Here is a 24,075-nt window from a genome sequence, read left to right as displayed (position 1 = left end):
TGCATTGTGAATGAAAGTGATATCGAAAATAATCAATGGTTTGAATAGTATCATGAGTTATACAATCCTTTAAAAGGCGGAATTTGAGGTTGTGGTTAGCTTCTTGATTTATATTAACTTTTTTTTCGGGGTTATTGAAAGAGGCAGTCTTTATTACCAAAAGTAATCTGATACAACAATGAGTTTGGTTGGTTCTTCATTGGCTATTGTATTAATGATTGTTGTTTTCATTAAGGATTATTTATGGCCGCTATAATCTACGTTTTCTTTCATTTTCTTCCTTTTATATATTTTTTTACAACTTACGTCTAAGCTTTAGTATACAGTGAACGATGTCCGTAGCTACACATTACGGAAGCGTACATTGGACAACACATTGACGAGTTACAAAAATAATGAAACGTTAAATATCTGGTAATTACAGTACGATTTGTATTGAACCGGGTTTGCATAATGGTTATTAAGTCGTCATTGGTTGTCCTTTCTACGCATCCGTACTATCTCGTTTTGTTCCTAGTGCTGTATATGCCAAATAGTTCGTAACACTCGGCCAGACAGGAGCTAGATGAACTGAATATCGGCTGTTCTCAGTGATTTTCGCAATCTGCATTAGCTTCTCTTTTCAAAAGCACAATCGTGTACGTATAGTTGAACATTCCTCACAACTGCAAGCGAAGTTTCCCGTAATCCATGGGGTCCTGGTTTGTAACTTTTTGGTACCTACACTTACAAATGCAGCTCTTGAAGTGACAAACAAAATGATAGACGTGCTACAGTATGATGGTCATAAATGGTTCAAAACATAAAACACACCTTTAAGCATATTTTGAGTTTGAAGATCTATTCGCATGAGTTATTTTGTGGCAATCTTGGTATTTACATATTTATATGGTGACATCCACAGAGCAAAAGACTCTCCAATCACCAATGGTACCTTGATGCTGTTTGTTTTTGCTTTACTTTACAGTCAAAATGACCCGGCCGAGTTCGAACCTGGAATCTACCGATTGCTAAACCTCAATGCTTCAAATGCCACCGCCTTTATCCATTCGGCCACAGCACCGGTATGCCTGATGAAGAGTGAGGGAAAGTTTGTTTTTGGGAAGGGCGAGGCAACCTTGTCAGAAAATAGCGAACTGGATTACAGAACCCTTTGAAGTGTACATAGCTGCGGTCACCTTTCTTTCATAGGGCTATTGCCCGGTCGAATTAACCATACACCCAGGGGCGGGATTTGATGTATGAAAGTGGGGGGGGACCTGGCGGAGGGGTCTAAGGGGGAGGGGATATTGACAAATGTTTGGATTTGATAAAGTCCGTAGATGTAATATGACAAAAATAAAATATTTATAGGTTATTTCCAAGTACTAGTTGTGTTTTTGAAAACGTAATTATGCTATCTGTATAAAAATTGTTGCCAGATTTACATAAAATGTAACAAATGGCTTAAAATAAGAATTGCCACAATGGGTTGATTTTTTTTATAGCCTGTGTAAATGACATGAATAAGTATAATAGTGTAGCAGAGTTGTCATGCTGTATTGCTGTGGCATAACCAACTAAATTACTGACCGAATTGGATAAAAAAGCCAACTCAAGCTCTAGGCAAGCCCCCTTCCCCCATAATCCCTCCTATGGCTACACCACGTATGTTCCATTTTGCATTTCATTTCTAGTTCCATTTTTCTTGCAAGAATATACTGTGTTGGTAACTACAACAAAAAATCTGAATAAACAATACTTCTCAACAGAAATTATCAAAACACACATTATAATAAGACATATAAAGTTGGACGACATGATCTATCATAATTTTATTCCATCAAATCAGTACAAGACAAAGCATTGAACGTCAAAAAGTATGTTGAGTAGACTGAAAAACTTGAAACATTGAAAGCTCTTTCACATGTTAATATTCTATTGCTGTATAGCTTTTCTACGCCAAAATATTGCCAAATTTACTACAGCACTTTCTGCAGATCAAACAATGAAAGATAAACCCTTTCATTGGAAAGGGCTACAAAACAAACATGGACAAAAAATGTCTAGCACATTCCGCGCAATATCGCTGCACTTCAAACCATACTTCACGCAAGTGAAATTTGTACAAGAGTATTAGACCTTTGTTAGAGAAATTATCAAAAATAATAAAAAGGTGGACATACTTCAACAGCAAACTACAGATTTTTGAACAAGAAACACAGGAATGGATCCAGGCATGGAGGAGGGTGTGGGTGGGGATGTTACCTCTGTTTCCAAACCCACTAGAAACATCAAAAGTAGTTATTAGTACAACTGAGTGTGTATACCTCATTGTAGTCCTAAATTCGAGCCTATGCCTCAGAAAGCAACAACAGTGCCTCAACAATGCCCCCCGAGGCTACCCACACCCCTTCCTGAATCTGCTCTGGAACAGACTGACAATTGCTAGCTGAGTAAGTCAACTTTTATGGTAAGTACTGTTATTCCTTTTTCTGATGAGATAACATTTAAAAATACAGACTTTCCTCAAAGAGTTAATATCAACAAGGAATACAAATGATGTTAAAGGTAAGAGTACTGCTGACCAGAAATCAAACATCAGATGCTGCATTTAATGCTAGATGCTTCAGATGCTATAAATATATGTATGTATGTTCTGAAAACTTTCAAGGTTAAAATTTCAGGTAATTGCTAACTCAAAAATACTGTTCAAAATAATGAATTTTAAGGATATAAGGAACATTTTTGAAAAAGGAAGACTTGTTAGACAAAAATGATAAACTAGGGCCAAATGGGCAAGAAAGCAAAAGTACCATCAATGATTTCATAATTTAATTTCAATAGCTAGAATAATAACTATTACAGATGGCATAGTTGAATTAATTTTATATCTGGAAATTAAAAACAAACTCTATTCAGTATTTCAGTAAGAAAATTGTGCTTTGGCAGGAATAAAAACAAAAATAGTCAGATAAAAGGTGGTAAGATATGTTGTGCAGTGTATGAACCTAAAGAGCTCTTGAGATGAAGAAATCGCTCAAACAATTTGCATATATTATCCTAAAAACAATCAGCCATTTACAATTTAAAATCAATGGGAATTTAAATCCAACGAATTGCTGCTCTTTCTGTTTCCAGTCCAGAATTGAAGGAGGTCAATTGACTGCAAATATATTGTTTTCATCTTTTGATTAAGAAGTAGTGGAACATGCATTTGGACATTGATCTGTATAAATATTTGTGCACAGTGCCCAAATTTGGTCTGCCATCTTAGGTTAGTAAATCAAGTTTTTAAAAGACTCACTGCCTAAGGACCACTAATGGAATACTGCAACAATTAAACAAACCAAAGTACAACCAAACAAAAGTACGACTGTATAGTCCACATTTGAAAATGACATGATTTTCATAGAATACAATAGGATATTAATTCCGATGGTCTCAGTTGGTAAAATACAGAAGCACTTTTTTTAATGACACGATCACTCATGAAATATCAAGTTTGCCTCATAGGTCATCGTACATATTATGGGTAAGTGTTTATATCTATTGTTTTAGATGTTAAAACTAAAAGACAACTAAAAGACAAGATATATAATGTTAGCAGTTTCATCTGACACCCTTTAACATGTGGTATATCCAATGAGTAAGAAGAACCAGGTGTTAGCCTCAAATTTTAGCAGTGTGTACCACTGACAAACCCTGGCATGGGTGACTACAGCAGCAGGTGTGGCCTAGCAGTCAATGCAGACTTCCATGGCAATGAGTTGAATTTAATTCCTTTCAATTCTTCTTGACACTGTTGTTCAAGTTACAAATGTTCCATACAGCAGTGATTAACTGCCCACAGCCACTTGTATCCAATCAGTATTAAACAAGCACAGATCAAGGGGTGGTGTGTGGTGTGTGGTAAGCATCCTTCCACCTCCCCCCCCCCCACCCTGGTATTGTGACAACGGCTTATAACTGGATAGGCAGCCAAACGATTAGCCTCTAGATGTAACTACATTAATTAAATAAATGACATAAAACAGCACTCTTACTTTCAAGAAACCAATAGCAAAACATCAGACGAAACAGGAGCTACGAAAATTGACTCCAGTAGTACACAATAAACAATTTCATAAAACACAAATATTAGTTAGAGTGAACCTTTGGTTTTACTTTTTTGATACAGGTGACAGCATTTTGTGCAAAATCTAAAACAGGGATGAAGGACAACATTTTTGTGAAACATCATAAAATAAAAAAATTAAAACTAAGAAACTTCACCAAAGGATTAACTTCAAGTGGGCACTAATCCCTTTCTGGAAGGAGACTAGAACTTAAAACATGACTAATCTGTGCTAGTTTATACTTATTTCTATACTTATCACACAAAACAATGAATATTACTAAATACTCTGTTTAGTACTAAACTAACTTTGTTTACTGAACCAGTCTACGAAGGTGTAATAAGGAGTTAAAAGCTTTTCTTTTAAATCAAGTTTCTCTTATAAAATGATCAGCACCAGTTTTGTAATGACCAGGATCTGTCATCAAATCAAAAGCAACCAATGAACTACCTAAAAATAAAACAAAAACACCTTTGGTATGTATCATTAAAAATATGAAGCAAACCCTGTTAAACATCAAAGGAATCTGAGTAGTAATTGGGTAAGAATTGTTATTGAAAGACCACCATTTAAGACGTCTTGTTGCTTGCGTCCATGCCTCGAAGACGAGAATACTCTTTGAGTCTGTAGACAAAAATAAAATGTGACACAATTTATTGAGTCCCATTAAAATAACTCCTTGACATTTTAAGATGGAAGATATTCTTTTACTTTGGTATTAATCTCTTAATGTTTTCGAAATTTTAGCGCAAATTACTGTTTAAATATAGACATCCATACATAATACATATTACTGCCATGACACTGGGATAAATCAACCAACCCTCTTCATTTGAATGAAATATTTGAAGCAGAAACTTTAAATAAGTTAGGTAAACTTATCGATGCTGTTTAATATTTAACTTCCATAGCAACATAGGTCATTAGTTTGGCAAGCTTTCTTTTACAGTAGTAATTTAAAAGTTACAAATTTGGGAAATTTCAATATTGTTGTTTCATAATCAATATCAATTTTAAAGCCGCATTCCATTCTAAACTTAGATTTGAGTATTTAATATTTCCAGAAATAGGAATAAGTTTTTCACATGACGTTCTTTAATGTTAAAAACTATCTTAAAAATATTAATTCTGAATATAATTAATGTTTTTTTTGTTTAAAGAAAACATTGCATTCTCACCTGACAGCATTGACCTTGATGAAGCCAAGGGCATCCAGGGGTTCGTAGTCTCCCTTCACATCCATGCTAAAAAAAGATAGGCAAGAAGTTTATATTAACATAACCATAAGTTGCGACATATCTCCTCTTTAGCATTTTGCCTCCCTTCAATTATCACTGCTGATGATTGCAAATCCTTTCACAATTCTAAATCAGGGCCAGAGAGAAACACTGTTTATATGTTCTAATTTCTGATTTTCTTTAAATGTAAATTATGTTTGAGAGCCTCTTGTAAGATTAGCATTTTGTATCGCTAAATGAGTTTTACCCGTAAAAGTTGAAATAAATAAATAAATAAACACTGGTTGGACCAAAGGAACACAGAGAGAGAATCAAGATGATCTCACTGTACCTTGATTGAGCAATCTGCATTGTAAGATGCTCAAGCCTTTCAGGCCTTTCAGGTCCACATACCTGCATTAGTGTAAGATTGCAGGTTAAATCTTTTTCTTTTCTGGCCCGCTAGACTGAAATATTTTTGCCATCTATGAGAACCCCTACTGACCCCAAATGACCTTTGACCTGCACCAAAAACATAGGCCTGCCCTAAGCTCACCTCTGTAGTACCTACCTTACAAGTTGTTCATTGTATAAACTCTTTGGTGAGTGCCTGCTGATGATATAGGTGTGGCCTTTGTGTAACAAGACTGTTACGCATCCTTCTACATCCTCCTGGCTCTTGTGGATGCAATGACGGACAAAAACATTCTCTGGACTGTACCAATATCCTGAAGAATAAAAATATGCTAATAGTAGTTGTACCAGAGGTCATTGACTTAAACTCCAAAAGTCACAAAGTAGGATTAATATTCGGCATAACTTTTTTCTAATACGGTTGTGAATGAGTGGAACGGTTTGCCTGAGAAAGTTGTACTTGCAAGTAGTGTCAATGGGTTTAAGAATGCTTTGGACAAGCACTTTAAGCATTGTAATCAAGTCCGAGTGTTTGTGTCTTAAGTTTTTTTTTCTCCGATAGGGGTCCTTGATGGGGACTTGAGTGTCCCTCCTGATCCTTTTTTCTACTAAACTAAACTAAAATATAGAATGAATTTCTTTAATCTAGTTTAGAGTTGTTGTAAGAATACATAATCTTTTGTAGCAGTTAATCAACAAAATGGTAAGTTGATGCTTTTACTACCGTCGAAGTATCTTACCTTCATAAACCTGCTCGGTAAATCTAAGAGATAAGTCGTGCTTGATTCTCCTCATTGCCTTCAGTGAAAAGAAAGAGGAAATATATTCATTACGAGAAACATACAAAATATGACCCAATGATAGGCAAAGAATAGACAAAACAACATAAAAACAAAATAAGTGCAACATATGAAAAGTGCTTGTCAGCTACAACCAAGGTGATCGAATGATTAAAACAAGTGATTGGGTTTATTCTTTGTCAATCACAAAACAAATGAGAAACAGAAAACAGTAAGGCTTGACAATGATTATTAACTTAAGGTGCCACCACCTAGCTGGGTATTCCACTTCCTTAACTAATTAAATACTTGATCGTTACCTTTTAAATGGTGAAAACAATGGGGGGGGGGGGCTGGTTTGGTAAGCTGCAATCTAATTATCTTCAACATTCGGCAGATTTAGTCAAATTGCATATTGAATGTAAAAAGAGATGTTTAGTGAATCTGTTGTAATTTTTCTTAAAAGGCACCTTTATCTTATTCTTAGAAATGAAAGAAAGGAAAAAAACATACAGTTAACAATCTGCTTATCTACCGCAAAGAGCCTTTTTATGTAAAAGTATCAAAGTAGGATCTAAACAGGATCTCCTTTAAAGGCATGCGTCTATTTAGGAAAGGAATCATCATGACCACCTGACAGTAAATCCGAGCGACTGTATCTTACCTTATCCATGGTGATATTCTCAATGTCAAGGTGAGCTTCAATTAATATTGTGGCAGCGGGACATTCATACACTCCCCTGGACTTCATACCGATGTATCTATTCTCCACAACATCTATTCTACCTATGCCATGCTTCCCTCTGAAACAGTGAAGAAAGTCAATACATTTAGTCACTCAAAGATTAATGTATGTCGTCCAGTTACAGAGTTGTTGACAATTGACAATTCATAATCATGGACGTTAAATATAAATCTAAGAGACTGACTTTGATAAGCCAATGAGGCTCCTTTGCGAATTCCTGCTTGCAGGAGAATCTAAGATACATACATACATACATACATACATACACACACACACACACACACACACACATACACACATACATACATACATACATACATACATACATACATACATACATACATACATACATACATACATACATACATACATACATACATACACACACACACATACATACATACACACATACATACATACATACACCCATACACGCATACATACATACATACATACATACATACATACATACATACATACATACATACATACATACATACATACATACATACATACATACATACATACATACATACATACATACATACATACAAGTATCCATAGAGGTATATCAGTTCATTGCAACAAGATATAACTTGCATTGTGTCTCTAGACATAATATTTTAAAGCAAAATGTAAAGATTTTGTTGGTTAGATCTGGTACAAAAACAATCATATTTTCCACAATATCTGTAATCTAAATATACATATGTATATATTTGTTTGTTTTGACACACACATGGCATAAATAATCCTTTCTGTAAACAACAAACTAAATCATTAAGACTGCACTATCTCTCTAATAAGTTTGCATAAAGATTGTTACTATGGTTACAGACAAAAACACACAAAGACTACTATTAGTATGTTTGTAATAGAACGAAACTGCCACCTCAATGTGAAAGGAGAATCATAATCCTGCTTACTTCTCTAATAATACAGGTAGGTAGGAAGGGTTTCATAAAGTCTTGCTGAGATAGAATTTGACATGACGGAAGTTGCTTCTAACTAAGTAAAATATCCAGTCAACGGTGATTGCCACCAACCACGGTTTACATGACGGTTTGAGAGAGCATGAACAGTTGTATGGTCTTATGTCCATGAACCGAATCCAGTGCTCTGATCTTTTCAAAAGGAGAAATACATCAGCTGCTTTAAAACTTACCCAACTTCATTAAGGTAGAGATACAGCTCAAGTGCATCAGTTTTCTCTGTTCCATCCTTGAGGTTTTTTACCCTGATAGGAACACCTGTGAGTTTGTAACAGAAGAGGAGAAACTCATAAACAAGGAAAGACTCTACGCGATACTTAAAACAGAAGCAAACACGAAACCATCAACACTGGTCGAAGTGATAACACAAATTCTCCAGACAGCTACACACACCTCTTATTTTCTATAGAGAGATATCACAGTTTTAATATTCCTTCACACACAAGACTGAAGATTTGAGCAAGTCTAAATATTACATAGACAAGCCACATATATGCTGACACTTTAAGTGATTTTTCTTATCACTATGTTCACTTTTGGTCGGAGAGATCACATTCTGCAAATGCTAAATCTAAACAAATCAATGTTTCTTGCCACAAGCCACTTGAGGATAAACAAAAAGCTAAAGGTACCTTCATGACAACAATTGTCATCAATACAGACAGTAGACAGATTACAATCAAAACAGCACTAAACCTTCAACAGGAGTTTTCTTGCTATCAGCTTAAGTCAATGTTTTTGATGACATCACAGAATTTAGAGAGCAAGATGTTAATAATGGCATTTACACCATTAATTTACCCCACATGCATGCTTTGACCTATAGTGGCCTCTGCATGCCTTATGTCATGTTAAACATACTGCAAACCATTAAGCCCATATATCCCCAGCATTTAGATACCATAATTCACATATTTTGTGAGATGAGCCATACACACACACACACACACACAACTGTTTGCTTGGAGTTCTATCAGGACTCACCAAGTTACACAGCATGGGTTACATACAGTATTAATTGGAAATAACCAGTCATTTACCATGTTTGAATTCAATCTCCAGTTTGTCTGGCTCGTCTGGGCTTGTCAAAGGGTCAGAGGTCATCTGATACATATCTGATGGTGCAGCAACCTGACAGGAAAGAATTAAAACGAAGCATCAGAGATATATATTCAGTAATGAATTATGAGAAGAAAAAACCCATACAAAGTACAACTTGATAAATTCCAAATGGTGAAAGACACAGTGCAATGTTCAGGTGGCATGGTTGTAAAAGTTCTCTCCATCTGTCTTCATCTCGATCTGAACTCTCTGAACATTAGTTGACTGCACAAATGTAGAAAAGCTGCTTTTAATAATGTATGTCTATGATTATCATTCCTGGCGACATTTTGGTGTGATAAGGAATGTTTTTAGGTACATTATCATTCTATCAATCAATCATTCTATCAGGAAATTAATGTACAGTAGTGCCTAATACCAAATGTCCAAGCAATGTTCAGTGTTGCTTAGAGTGCAGACTTATGTCTTAATACTCTTTTCAAAATTGATGACATTAGGAGCTGCTGTGATGTCAGTGGGAAGTATATGCCCCAAAAGCTCAGGTTGTGTCAAACAAATTTCATCTTTTTTTCTGGGGTTACGAATACAAAGTTATTTGAGTTTTCAGCATTTACTAGAAATATAAACAAATAAATATAAAAAATTTAAAAAATTAAAAATAGTTAAAATTCAGTGCCTTCTTTTTATATATATTTTTTTCTCTGAGACCATGTTATCACTTTGGAATTATATTATCAGAATAACAAATTTATTTTTAACAATATGACACTCTGTAGGCTTGTATTATTTACTTGCAATGTACATAGACAGTATATTATTTTTATCAGACCTTTGGATCTTCCAGTATGCCTGCCTCATAGCTGATATGCATTAGGTTACCATCCATGCTCCAGGGTGCAGATGTCGTTACTGGGAGAGGGATGTTGTTAAGCTTTGCATACTCAAACAAATCCTTACGACCGTGGAAACGATTGTAGAATTCGGGCATCTTCCAGGGTGCAATGATCTATAGAGAGATACATGACATAGAAACATGTTTGACTACATTGTAAGGAATGAAAGCATATCACACATACCAGTCACTAATACCAATCATGTAATCTGAGAGAGTGAATGTTACTGTTCTTCAAGTGCTAACATATAAAGACAAAACCTCAACATAGAACATAGACAAAGGAACAGGTAGGGGGACGGGGGGCTGACCGCTCTCCCACTTTTCAAATTGGGGGGGAGAGGCAGGAGTATCTTTCTGCTGCCTCACCTTTTCAACTAGGGATGAGCTAAATCATTCAACTAGATCCATTGTCTAAGCAAAAGGAGTTCCAGGCTAGCACATGATCATTTTTGTAACAACTTCATAGACCACCTCATAATACATCTAATTTTCCATTATTTCCTCAAAACTATGGATACTACTAGTAGATCGTCTATCGATACTCAACTTTTACTGTATAGTGATTTAATTTTTTCATATTTCCATGAATCACATTGACCAGAGGAGCTGGTCATAGAGGGCGCGCAGTGTTAAAAGATTACCAGTTCATTCTCGGCATGGTAGAACAAGGTGCTAAGGTTGTGGGGAGACAGGTAAGTGAGGAACGAAGTCAATATAATTTACCCATGCAATTTATCCTTTTGCAAATCCAAATTAACTATTAAACACTACTCTGGGGTAATTAGCACATGATCTATGAGAAATATACGGTACTTTACCTGAATGTCCGGCTTCAGAGCATACGCTGACAACTCCATCCTGATCTGATCGTTACCCTGAGAAACGAAACCAATGAGACGGAGTTATACTTAGAAAGCAAGAGAAAACAGCCATGATGCACATAATGGTATCTACAACCCCAAGAAAGTATTAACAGAGTCATACTTCCATTTTTAAGCAACAGCATAAGAATCTCTGGCTGACTAAGTGATCCAGTCAGAATGGATCAGTCTTATGAGATCACCTCAGTCTAGTCGACAGAGATGCTTAAAACTCAAGCTAAGCAGATGAATGAAACCCATAGATATATGCTGTGCATTTCTTTAATTTCAGATATTAAAGTAATGTTAGTCTTCACAAGAGGAGAGGGTGTATGTATGTATGTATTTTAGATCCTCCTGCAAGCAGGAACTCGGGAATAAGCCATCATTGGCTTATCAAAGCCGCAAGCTGACCGAAGTCAGTCTCTTACATTCATATTTAACGTCCATGATTATGAATTGTCAATTGTCAACAACTCTGTAACTGGACAACATACATTAATCTTGGAGTGACTCGAACTCGGGGACCTTATTATTGAACGGCACAGGCGTTAACCACTGAGCTAACACTCCTAGGGTGAGAGGAAGAGAGAAACCAGAATGTGGGAGGACAATGGGGGGCGAGGAATGAGATGGGGGAACAGATGGGCCTTCACTACTTAACATAGAAAACTCAAGGGATGATGGGGGGTGATGGGGGGTGGTGGGGGGGGTTAGAATTGTACATTAGTAGGGTTGTACCTTGCCAGTAGCTCCATGAGATATAAAGTCAGCACCTTCTTCTCTCACTACTTCCATCATGCCTTTTGTGATACAGGGTCGGGCCAGCGAAGTACCCAGAAGGTACCTGTCTTCATACTTTGCATTGGCTTGTACGGCAGGCCAAATATTCTCCAAAACAAAGTCCTTCTTCAAATCTTTGACGACATACTGAAAGCAAAGACAGAGATAAGATTGACCGGTTAAAAGTAACTTAATACTGAGATTGGAAGTACTCACACAACATACAGTACTGTACATACTGTACTTGAATACAATGTATGTCATGAGCTTGTATCACTAGCGATTAAGCCTCACAGAAAGTGCTAAACAATGTCATCCCATAACTGCATCAGAGCAAAACATGGTTTTATTTTGTTTGTATCAGGGCGACAACATGTTGACAATAGAGAGTATGGTTTATCATACAAATTAGGAAAAGATGGTGAATACTAAATGATGTGTGGGGTAGTAGATAAATAGTGCTCAGGTTGTAAGGTGTCAGATAAGCAAGGTAACAAAGTAAATACCAAGGTTGCTTCCACTGAAGCATAACTGAGTTATAGTGGAACACCTCTACCTTACAATGATACAGGTTTAAACAATATATAGACCGTTGCTTTGCTAGATCAGCTCCACAGCTCTGGAACAGCCTTCCCTTACATCTGAAAACAATCCAGCATGTGTCAACTTTCCAGAAAGAACTCAAGACGTTCTTATTCATGAATGCGTAACCATTTGTTTAATACCTGTTGTGTCCATTTTGGGTACTTTGCTCCTGCGGCGCTTCTGAGCAGTTTTTTTTAACTGGATAAAAGCACTTTACAAATTCTTATATATTACTATATTAAAACAACAGAGGAGAACCAAGAGAAATGCTACTGTACCACTACCAGTACAGTAAACTAATGCAAGGGCAGATACTTCAAAGGGTTTATGTTAACTTCAAAAAGGGTACTATATAAAATTCATTTTTGATTAAATTTATGTAGACTTAAACTAGAATTTTAAATGTATTTTGCCATTTGTTTTTCTCCTTAAAATTCACATAAAATGTTCCTTGAAAGGAAGACTAATACTGTATAATGTCATATGACAATGATTGGACAAAGATTGAAGACTGTGCAGAACTTAGATACAGTACCCACAGTGCTGTAACTACAGTACATACTATTACTGCAGTGGTAAACATTGAATTTTTCTGCCTAATTGAATTGTGTACAAATACTGTAATGTGCAATTTAGTGCTCCATATATAATCATTGAATTATGTAAAGCAAGTGAGATACAAGCTGGAAGTATGCTATAAGTATGCAGGTGGTGAGGAGGGGGGGGGAGGGGTCATCTATATCCAAGCCGAAATACCTTCTACATATATGTTTTCAGCATTGAGTATCAATAGTGTTCTAGCATGACTATTATCACATGTTCTCTGAATAAATCATTTAGATGATGAGCAATGTGGAAAGGCGGTGAAGGTTAGAAAATCAGATGGTCCCACATTACCTGTAAAGCGATATCTATAGATGTATACAAAAAATGTAACAATGGCATTGACACTGTATTCTTTCCATGTTGGTGTTGGGTGGGTAAGGGGAAGGGCAGGGGAGGAAACTCAAGACGTTTTGTATCAGTATGTACGTCGTACAGCGTGGTGGCATTCTGATATACACATTGCAAGTTATACAGTGACAACAACTGAGTGTTACTGTGTTGTACGATAAAAATTGAGCTGACATCCTAATTGAAGAAACAAAGACAAAACACAGTTTTTTGTCAAACTGTTCTAAGGACACAATCTCATAGAAGCTAGACAAAACTCAATCTGTAACATCAAAATAGGAAAGTTCAATGGTTGCATGTTTCTACTCACAGTCAGATCAACATTTTACAATATTTCTGATGGACTTAATCAAGTAAATAGAAAACTAAACAGCTTTGAAAATCACCAAAACCCCCCCCCCCCCCCCGGCCATCCCCATGAATGATTATGGTGAGTGGAACTATGAATCACCCAAAGACTGAGGCGACTATACAGGACTATAAAGTAAGAAATCTGTATTTCTGATGGACTTAATCAAATAAATAGAAAACTAAACAGCTTTGAAAATCAACAACAAACCCCCCCCCCCCCCCCCGGCTGCCGAATGAATGGTGAGTGGAACTATGAATCACCCAAAGACTGAGGCGACTATACAGTACTATAAAGTAAGAAATCTGTTTATTCTTTAGAGTACAAGTCACATCTGAGTAAATGTACAGTAAGCTCTGTTACCATGTGTAACAAGTAACCACTAAATCTGAACAACAAGGTACTGTTTTACATGTACAGATGTTTGAAATATCTCAAATTTAATATTTCCAGTTGGTTTTTCAAGTAGGATAATATTACCAGCAAAATCAAACAGCCAAGCACCTGCAGAATAGTGCTTTTGCAAAAATACTTTTGGTTTCTATTGTCATTAGTTACCTTGGAAAAATATTTATCCCATTTGATAGATAGATAGAATAACTTTGAATAACAACGTTGAATGCTCACGCCATGTACAGTACTGTACAGTAATACTGGTCTGTGTAGGAACGTCACTATCCTACACTGTGTATTACATAATTAGCATAATTTATTCATAGCACTGAAGGAGTAGAGTACTGTACATGTATGCATAAAGCAGGCAACAAAGTAAGTGTCTCTCTTCCATTCCTTCCAATTCTGAACTGTCTAGGAAATACACACCACCCCAACTGTTGAACGCAGCTCCGACATATCTACATTCTTATCGAGCAGTCCTACACACAAATTCTACAAAGTGCCCTCTCAAGGAGGAATCGTAAACACATGTCAACAGAAAGGCTCAGAAATCAATTTCACCAAAAGCAAAAGAAAATTGCTGAGAGCCAGCTAGAATATTACAACTTTGTGATTAATCAGGAGAGAGGCAGAGAGAGGCAGAGAGAGAGAGAGATGAAATCTCATCCCCGGAGCTCTCTTACTAAAAAAGGAAATTACAAAACGATTGAAAAGAAGAAGACGGTTTGTAATATCTCACCATCTGGATCGTAAAAGTGAAATCCCTCTAGTTATATATTGAGCCATGGGGAAAAGTACACTAGAAGAGTTATTGGTATTTAATACTTCGAAGGACAGTAAAGTACTCTGTTTACCTCATAAATCAAGACCAAAAAATTGTATTATGCGGACTTTCTCATACATGATCACCTTCTACACAGATAGAAAATTTCAATAGGGAGTAGTACAGTAATGTATGTTCAACTCTTGTAAAACAGTTTGCAGATCTATTCAACTTTTAACACACCTTAAATAAATATCATCTTTCATTCTTCTTCTTTCTTTCATGTTTTTTATTCTAGGGGGTGTGGGAGGGGGAAGAGTGTGGGGGAAGAGTGTGGGGGAGTGTAATAGATTAACTAAACGACTGGCATATATTCTATACTCTATAAGGTCACTTGTATATATATTCCATAAGATATATCTACCCCGAGGTCACCTATGTCATATCAGTTATACACGAACCACCGAATAGAAGAGAAGTATACTGTAATCTCACCTACGCGTATTGAATGTGTTTTATTATTTTGTCTATACCCTGTACGGAAGCGGGATCACGACAGGGAGGGAGAGAGGGGTATAGGTATTAATTTTGCTCGGCATATCCTACAACAGAGTTCTTATTTTATGAACCTGTACATCAACAGCAAGTCTACTATACAATATCAGCTAAACTATGTCATGAGCATAGCTACCGTACAGTAAGTACTCTAGGAGGAGGATATTCAAGAATCTAAAAAATGAAATCCTAAATCGTTCCAATCTGTATTTAGGTAGATTGGAAAGTGCAGATGTGGAGTGGGAGACAGGTAAGCGAGGAGTGAAGTAAATATCAGCAGATTCTCTAATTCTATACTGCAGTACATCTAGGACTGTTTAAGTCAAGGGCAACAGAATACAAGGAAAATTTGGACAGGACATAGATAGTTTCAAACATTGAAAATTTCATCCAGAGGCAATAGTAATATGATAACTCCCCCCCCCCTTTATCGATTACATATGGAATATTCTACATGAAATCATTCCACAAGCCTTGGCATTAAAGATTAAATATTTAAACAGAATTCTACATAGTGATGACACTGTGAAGAAATACATGTACTTAGTTGTCTGCTAGCAAGGTTGTGTTAACTGGGTGAAAACTGTATCCTATCTGATCAAGGTCTGCAATAGGACATTTTTACACAATGAAGTACAGAGTACAGCAACAGTATAGCCTATATCCAACCAAGATTCCTGCAGTACTACAGTATACACATACAGTACTTAATATTACAACCATTCGGCTGGTATTAAGTGCATTCAGGGAATACCTGTATATTAGACTTCAAATATTGTGTAGTAGGTTTGAAAGATGCATGTTCTACAATTCATCTGTGCACGTACATACTGTAGCAGTTTGCCCATTTTGCATATGTAACATTTTTGCAATGTAATCAATCCCATCCTAGCATTGAGTACTTACTTTAATACTAGTGTAGCATTATAGTAGCAATGAATATGGTCATCAAGATACTGCAGGATACACAAACCCACCCCCTTCTCCCACCTCTCTCACCACCCTCTTCCACATACATAAGTCAGGATGAACAGCCTTCAAGTGTCTTACAGTACAATACACTTCCACATACTGTACTGCACAAGGAGACCAATCATTGTGAACAGCTCTCTGCTGGAGAAATTAGGCCATTCCAAATTAGCTTACGACGAAAGAGTCCTTAGAATGGTGTATTTCTATTACTTGATTAATAGTATAACAGTCAAACTGTTTGACATCATGCAGAAAAATACATCATCAAGACAGAATTTAATCAAGTACTCTTGAAAATTTTTCTTCTGCTTTTTTCTAATCACTTGATTGAACAATTGTCTCTCCTTCACAGAGCCGATGTGCGATTTGAATAACTTTGTAGATTAGGCTAATCTACAAAGGCTAATAGCCAAGTTAGTAATTGCTTCAAGTTCAATCTATATATCTTTCAAGGTTGGTTATAGAACAGTTAAAGATATTTCAGTATAAAGCTTCACAAGGGATTTATGTGGAGAGCTGTTTCTATGATGTGCAGTATGATACAGTAGCTCGGACCACAGAAATTTATTTATACCACATCCTACCGTACACATACAATAAGAACTGTGTTACCTACATAGGTTCTCTTTGGTGGACCAAGCTGTAGTCTAATGTCAGCCAGTCTTGTGAAGTCAAAGATGACCGTCACACAGGTAGTGGTTTATTTTAGTTGAGAGACCCAAGGATCAGGAAGTCTTACAGTAGCTTATTTGAGACCCTATCCATGGGACCATGGTCATGACCCTATTGGGACCATGGTCATGATGCATGGCCCCAATTTCAAGGGGAACCAACGCTACTTATCACTCTTTTTGCATGTTGAGCTTGGGCTCACATTTTAAGGTAATGGCTGACAACTTCTAGATACTACTGTACTAAATTACTATTGTATTCACGTAAAAATTGTCACATTATTTCAATCCCTATGGGTGTTCCACTAACAACCACATACTATACTGTACGTCATGTGATCAGGAAATATATTCAGACTACCTTAAAAAAAAGCCTACTATTTTTCAAAGAGATGCCAGGCAAAGGAACTACAGTAGATGGTAAAAATTAGGATGAAATTATTAATCATACATTCCTCCAGAATGTTTTCCCCTTTGCACTGGGGTATTTAATAGAGGGTTTAGTTCTTCAGAAATAACATTTTGGGTAATTTTAACAAATCTCAGGCTCAGCATGTTGCATGGTTCCATGATAAAACGATTTTTGTGTAGTGTATACCTACAGTAACATTTACAGCTAGGTGCTCTACAATCCAGACTTCTATTAATTTATTGTCTACTGTAACACAGGTCTCTGACCTGCTAGAAAGTTCAATGCGCTGTCACTTATATATTATAGCAAATTACTGTAAACTGAGCAATTACCATCTTATCACTTTTTGTGGGAACTGCATTTTTCATTCATTATGATGATACAGGATGTATTTTGTATGTACCGCAGATATTCAAACACCTGGAAACTTCAATGTTTTCTAGACGGAGGAAGTTAAATGAACATGTCAGGAAACAAATGAAGATCAAAAAGAGTACCAAGGTAAAATCTTGTGGTGCTACGAAAACATTAAAACAGGACTTGTGATTACGATAATCTGTATCACATTCATTTATTGGGATTTAGAATGTCAGATCTGTAGTCTGCACATATTTCAGGCGGCTGCGCCCAGCAGTTCTGAATGCCACCCAGCACAAACAAACACTATTTTAAGCATATCCACCCGGCACTATTTTTGTTGATTAATTTAACAACTTTTACCATTACCAAAATATGGGAAGTTAGCTCCAGAATAGGGAAAAAATAACACCATTTGTGATCTAAGCATACTTGCACAAGAAAAAGGGGAGGGGGCATCCCACCCCCTGTCCCCTTAGAACCCTTCCCCAGGACGTGGATCACACTACCGCACAAACCCGCCCAGAACTCAAACATTCCTGAGCACATCCCTGTATGTCCAATAACGATGATTGGATTTGTATCTCCTACCATAAGTAATGTACATTCAGTGCTATGCTACCGTTTTAACTTTGAGCGCGAATTTTTTAACAATTCTGATACTGAATGCAAGCAGGTATTTTCCCAAGCAAAAACATCTCACTTTCGTGACTTTTATCTCATTTGTTGTATTTTTTGTTTGTCATCAAAATTTGACAGCTTGACAGTTGTTAAGATAAAGGAGAAATGCTCTTCATTTTGGTAGGAACCTAATACAATTGAACGATGATAACTAAAAGATGCTTTTTACTCAAAACTCATAACAACAACACTGAAAACACTCTCACACTGATCTTCTCAACCAATATGTTGCTATAGCAACGTCATGCAAGCTTGACAGCTACGGTGGTTTGAAGGATTGGATTGAGGAGGTAGGATATTTTTTTAAATCATTTTGCCCTTCAACGGCAAATTTATCCATTGGTGATCAAAGTTACTGATATATGCTTGGGGACGAACAAAAAAAGTCATATTGGAATAATTATGGGATATAAAAGCAGATACATAACTGCACAATTTTGGCCTGCTTTAAATGAGTCATCTCTATTAATTAAAGAATAAAAAACAGCGCTACCACTCCCTAACCCAGGCTACATTGAATAACAGTAGGAGGCTCAGGCTGCATCCCTGCTCAACCTCAACCCACCCCATACCCTACCATAAAAGAGGAACAGAAACGAGGAGATACTTGAATATAAAAACTGACAAAAAAAGACAATTTTTATTGCTTGTCAGATCTGACAGCTGTGAAATTATGCTTGTTTATTAAACTCTTCTTTTGACAACTTAGATTTTTCCTTGGGATTTCATATTCTGACTGAGATGTCTATACTGTAAGTGTATCAAGCAGCACTCATGTTGTCTAAGTTTCAGAGTATACGAGCAAGTTTAATTTGAAGTTTGTCCGATTGCGATTAAAAAAAAAATTAGTTTCTATAATTTTTGTCATTATTCATGAATGTGACTTTCCACTCCACGACATTGTCTTCCACTCCACCAGCCAGGGAGGTTGGAGGGGGGGACTTGATCATGAATGATCAATTCTCCCACCCCTACCCACCATTCAACCCCAATTCATCATACTCTTAGACTTATAATCAATGGTACCACAATGAATGGTAAAATTTCTGGCTTTTCCTCACAAGGTTCGTTGAGACCTTTTCCCACCTCCCTGACATACAATATTTTAATATATCATATGATTAAATCCAGTCAAAACAAGCAGTACCCAATGCACCATGAATCCATGATAATACTTAAAGTAGTGTCAATAAAACATACTCTTTATACCTTCATTTCTGACAAGCAATTTATCAACCAACTTACAGTTAAAAACCGGAGCAAACCTATACAAACAAAATTACTATCCACCTTATCATGTCAATTTCATTGGTTGCCAACTTACCAGCATCATTTATGATTCATGTCATGGATGAATAGTAAGTCTCGTTTGTGTTTTTCACATAAAATTTCATGATCATTATCGTTATTTAGGCTGGTTTGGGAAAATGATATCGGGAGCAGAAAATTAAGAGGGTATATATATATATATATATCAGAAATGCACTTTACATTAAAACAACACACACTCCTCGACCTACCTTTTTGGCACCACACTGCATTGCCTTCTTCTTTACTGCTTCAAAGTCATCACCTTGGCCAACATCAGCCTGCCAAAAAGATAATCATAATTAACAAATTAATATGTTTATTAATAAAATAGGGGGGAAAATGTATAATTTCTTTTATATTAGCATTCAAGTTTATGTACATGACAACACCTTCCTTGAAAGTTCTGTCCTTATTTGAAGTTTAAGTGGATTGTCTTTCATTCATATATAAACCACTGACTTAAACTCAGTCCTAAAGAAAGTAAATTAACATGCAGGAAATCGACTCAGTACAGCTTGCAGTTAATATCAAATGTACTTATTCAAACCCAAAATTGCTTTCCATATATACTGTAACTCAATGTTGAAAGATGCTGCTTTTATGTTTTCAATATTAGTGACATTTATTCTTTCTATTGATAAAATTTAATGTGTCTTCATCCTCATGTTATAACTATACATTTTTAAAGGAAATGCTATCAACAATGATTACTTTTATTTTATAACATAGATTATCCCTTATAGCATTTTCCTAACATTTTTGTTCTTCCTCGCACCAAGATTATTTCTAATAGTTTCCAGTTTAACACTAACCCAAACATTTTGTTATAATTCTTCAAGCCTTTAAATATCATTAGACACACTGAGCACCATGCACAGGAGTGCAGGTTGTATGTTTATATATATCTATCATGTCACAGATTTTTTGGGGGAAAGTAAACAAAAATAGGCATATTTGTCCCATTTAATCTTTTCATCTGGTACAGACAGATGAATTCACAAGGTCCATATCTGACAGTTTGCCAGTTTAAATGATGCGATTGTACAACTTATGTACAACAACTGTATGTATCTACAGTATAGCAGAGAATGCATAATTTGTGCAGTGCTGTAGTGCAGGCTTTAACTACCACATGAAGAAACATTGTTAAGCACTGACACACCGTAAAATTCACATCGCAAACCTAGACACTAAAACCAGACATCCTCAATCACTTTCATCAAACCATAATTTGCATACAGATTCACTGCTTAAGGCTTACCAAGTACCCAGAGGCCACCTTTATATTAATTTCATACTAACTACCTTGCAAACAGTACTTTTTCACCCACGATAAATCAATAACACAATGAAAAATCAAATCAGCGGTTAGAAAATGTAATTAGGTGTTGAAGTTTGTGATTAATTATTGGATTGCCTTTGGGTGGGTACAGAGTACAGACTCTTTCATGCAGCAATATTTCAAACATATTGCAAATGATTACAGTGTGTGGGCATGGCCAGCACCAAATACCAGACTTGTAACACCTAGGATATTGAAGTCTCAAAAGTCTGGCTTATTTACTGGTTAAATGGCTGTGGATTTCGCTGTTTGTCAGTAGAAGGGAAAAAGCATATTTTTTTGGCCAGTAGATGTAAGGTACACAATAATCATTTGAAAAATTGACATGATTATCGAAGCTTCTAAAGATAAGCCTTGTATTACTGCTTATTTACCAGCGTTTATATTATTGAACTGCCCCTACGTCCCTGTACAGTAACTGGTATCATGGTATGTGCTATAATTTAACAATATTTAATATTACCAGCAATTATTTTTACGACGTCCGCTGAAGCGACCACAAATGTGGGAGAAACCCGCAACGGCTTATGGATTAAAACTTACACATCAGGCGGCTTCCAATTCAACAATTTAACTCAAATTTGGAATCTTTTCAATTTAGACAGTCATTTCAGATGGGAAAACTGTACATTGCTCTTGATGAAAAACACACCTTACAATGACCCAGGCGGAATTGAACCCGGAACCTCCGGATTGCTAAGCCTCATTGCTTCAAATGCCACCGCATTTTTCCACTCGGCCACAGCACTGGTAATTAAGGTAAATGCAAGTGGGAACTTGATTTTGGTAACCAGGGGCTCTTTTTAAGCATTTGCATTATTTTGCAAGTGGCTAAAATTGTAAAAAACTATGCCTCCATATCTATTTTTTTGTTTATCTATAAGGTCTGAATATGTATGTTGACAGTGACCAGAATATACTAGCACAGCCTACTAAAGACATGGAGCCACTTATTTATGATTCAAAGAACCAAATGTTCCAACTCATGAAACTTAACATTTTATTAATTAATTTTCATCAATTATGTACAATTGCGGGCTAATGCAATATACTCATAAGAAATGAGACCAACACAAAACACTCACACAAAATTCTGGCCTAATTTAAAGATAGAAAAGAGCCCTTGAAAGCTCCAGAATTGCCCAGGTTAACCCTGATGTATCAATACTGTACTTGATCAAAAAGTGACTTCATGACTGAAAAATTATTTTACTCTCTGAGCAGTACGGCCAGTATTAGCATTAAGAAGCACTAGAGCCTAGAGGAAAGATAACTTGGGGTGGGTGAACCTGACATAATTTGCATAGATATGCCTTATTTCTACTGTAGGACTAGTGGATCCATTTATTATACAATGGTGGAGTGGGAATAGGAGGGAATGTTTTAGTTCCAATGGGGGTAAGGCTGAAGATAAACTAAGAAACCAAAAACCCTTCATATATAATACCTTGTAAAGTTCTGACAGCTCATTATTTCTGCTCATGAATATAAAGAGTTACTTACAGTATAGGCCACCACTTCATAACCTTGCTCAATAAGCCAGAGTAAAATACAGGATGTATCTAGTCCACCACTGTAAGCCAAGACAGCAATTCCTTTTTCGCTTTGAGCCCTTGCCTTTTTTGCAGGAGATTCTGCCATCTTCTTTAAATGTTAATCGCTGGAAAGAGAATAAAATGGCAATTGTAGCAATGTAAATTTGCTATGACACTTCAACAGGGACAGTCACCAACCTCTTTCTTAATTTTATATTGTACATGCATAGATTTAGCACAAGCTAAGGAACATTTGCAGTCAAGTCCTGTATTCTCTATTTCATACATGTCCAAATGGCTTTCACATGCCACTTAATAAAAACATGAGCTAGGACTAACTATAAGCTATGGTTTATAACGATGCAGAAGTTTCATCTTTGGTTTGCACAAATTTTTGTATATATGCTAAGCTAGGCAAGGCCTGTATGGAAACACACTGATAACATGCTGGAAATAACTGGATAACCCTAATGCCTGGTTGCTTTTTTTTCTTTCTTGCCACTCCTTTCTTACCACAGCCTATATGAACTATGGACACTAGTAATCAGACAATCCCAATCCCAACATTATGATAAGGATGTAATGTAACGTTACAAATTCAACAACAACAACAGAACATAAGGTGCACTTGTCAACAACTTTACTCCAGTTCGCCTAGTTAGGCACGTCTAACTCGTGTTTACTTTTGTATGGCCTTGTACTTGTAGTTGTAGTTGTAATGTAGACAAGGCTTAACTTAAAGGCACTACTATATAGTATTAGGACCTCTCGCGAGGTCGACCGGGGGTTTAACTCCTTTTCATTTGATTAATAGTATTATTAGCCTAGTACCAGGCCATAGCCTATTTCTGACCTTAAAAGTGCCCTATTTCGATTTACAAAACAGTTGTGTTTTGCAGAAACGTAAACTTACCTCGTAAATGAAGAAGCAAATGTGGTACGTATGTCCGACCCTCAACTGATCACTCTTGTGTTATCAATGTCATCTGATGCAACTGTGCTGTGTTGAATGTTGTTGTTGTGCGATGTGGCTGCTTACACACACCGTTCCACACGTGTTTCGACAGAATAGCTGCCCATTTGGGGAGTGTAATTATGCTACAAATCTCAACACAGTTAGAAAGGCTAACAGATCAGCAATTTATTTTAACTTGAAAGAAAAAGCTAGAGCTGTGGTATTTTATGTTACTATGTGAAACCATCTGCGGTAGCTCAAATAAATGTCCGCATGTCACAGGGTGGTAAAAAATGCCATATGAGGATACACGAGAAGGTGAACGGTGTATAGAGGGGTATATAAATCCCAGGGCTCTGTGTTAATTATGGAACTTGAAAATGCATTCTTCAT

At 36.4% G+C, this 24,075-nt stretch overlaps 1 protein-coding gene across 1 annotated transcript; it reads right to left on the bottom strand.

Moving 5' to 3' along the window:
• Nucleotides 1–1,784: 1,784 nt before the first annotated feature.
• LOC139963470 (argininosuccinate synthase-like) lies at nucleotides 1,785–23,801 on the bottom strand. Its single transcript, XM_071964264.1, has 13 exons — nucleotides 23,641–23,801; nucleotides 22,696–22,852; nucleotides 20,060–20,128; nucleotides 11,803–11,991; nucleotides 11,020–11,076; nucleotides 10,136–10,312; nucleotides 9,285–9,375; nucleotides 8,418–8,502; nucleotides 7,172–7,310; nucleotides 6,469–6,526; nucleotides 5,886–6,042; nucleotides 5,276–5,341; nucleotides 1,785–4,721 (listed from the first exon to the last, which is right to left on the bottom strand). Exons 2-13 carry the CDS (start codon nucleotides 22,831–22,833, stop codon nucleotides 4,667–4,669), a joined length of 1,281 nt encoding a protein of 426 aa, XP_071820365.1. The 5' UTR covers nucleotides 22,834–22,852; nucleotides 23,641–23,801; the 3' UTR covers nucleotides 1,785–4,666.
• Nucleotides 23,802–24,075: the final 274 nt, after the last annotated feature.

Source organism: Apostichopus japonicus, chromosome 22 (assembly GCF_037975245.1).
Source record: "Apostichopus japonicus isolate 1M-3 chromosome 22, ASM3797524v1, whole genome shotgun sequence".
Lineage (NCBI taxonomy): Eukaryota > Metazoa > Echinodermata > Holothuroidea > Aspidochirotida > Stichopodidae > Apostichopus > Apostichopus japonicus.
The sequence above is the reverse complement of the archived record's forward strand: the minus strand, read 5'-3'. Positions and strand labels throughout refer to the sequence as shown.

Excerpts from the sequence above, each read along its gene's own strand:
- LOC139963470 (XM_071964264.1), bottom strand. The coding sequence starts at position 22,833 with ATGGCAGAATCTCCTGCAAAAAAGGCAAGGGCTCAAAGCGAAAAAGGA. Across the intron at positions 11,077-11,802 it reads CTCATGGAGCTACTGGCAAG|GGTAACGATCAGATCAGGAT; the intron begins GTACAACCCTAC and ends TTCGTTTCTCAG. Across the intron at positions 6,043-6,468 it reads TACCGAGCAGGTTTATGAAG|GATATTGGTACAGTCCAGAG; the intron begins GTAAGATACTTC and ends TTTATTCTTCAG.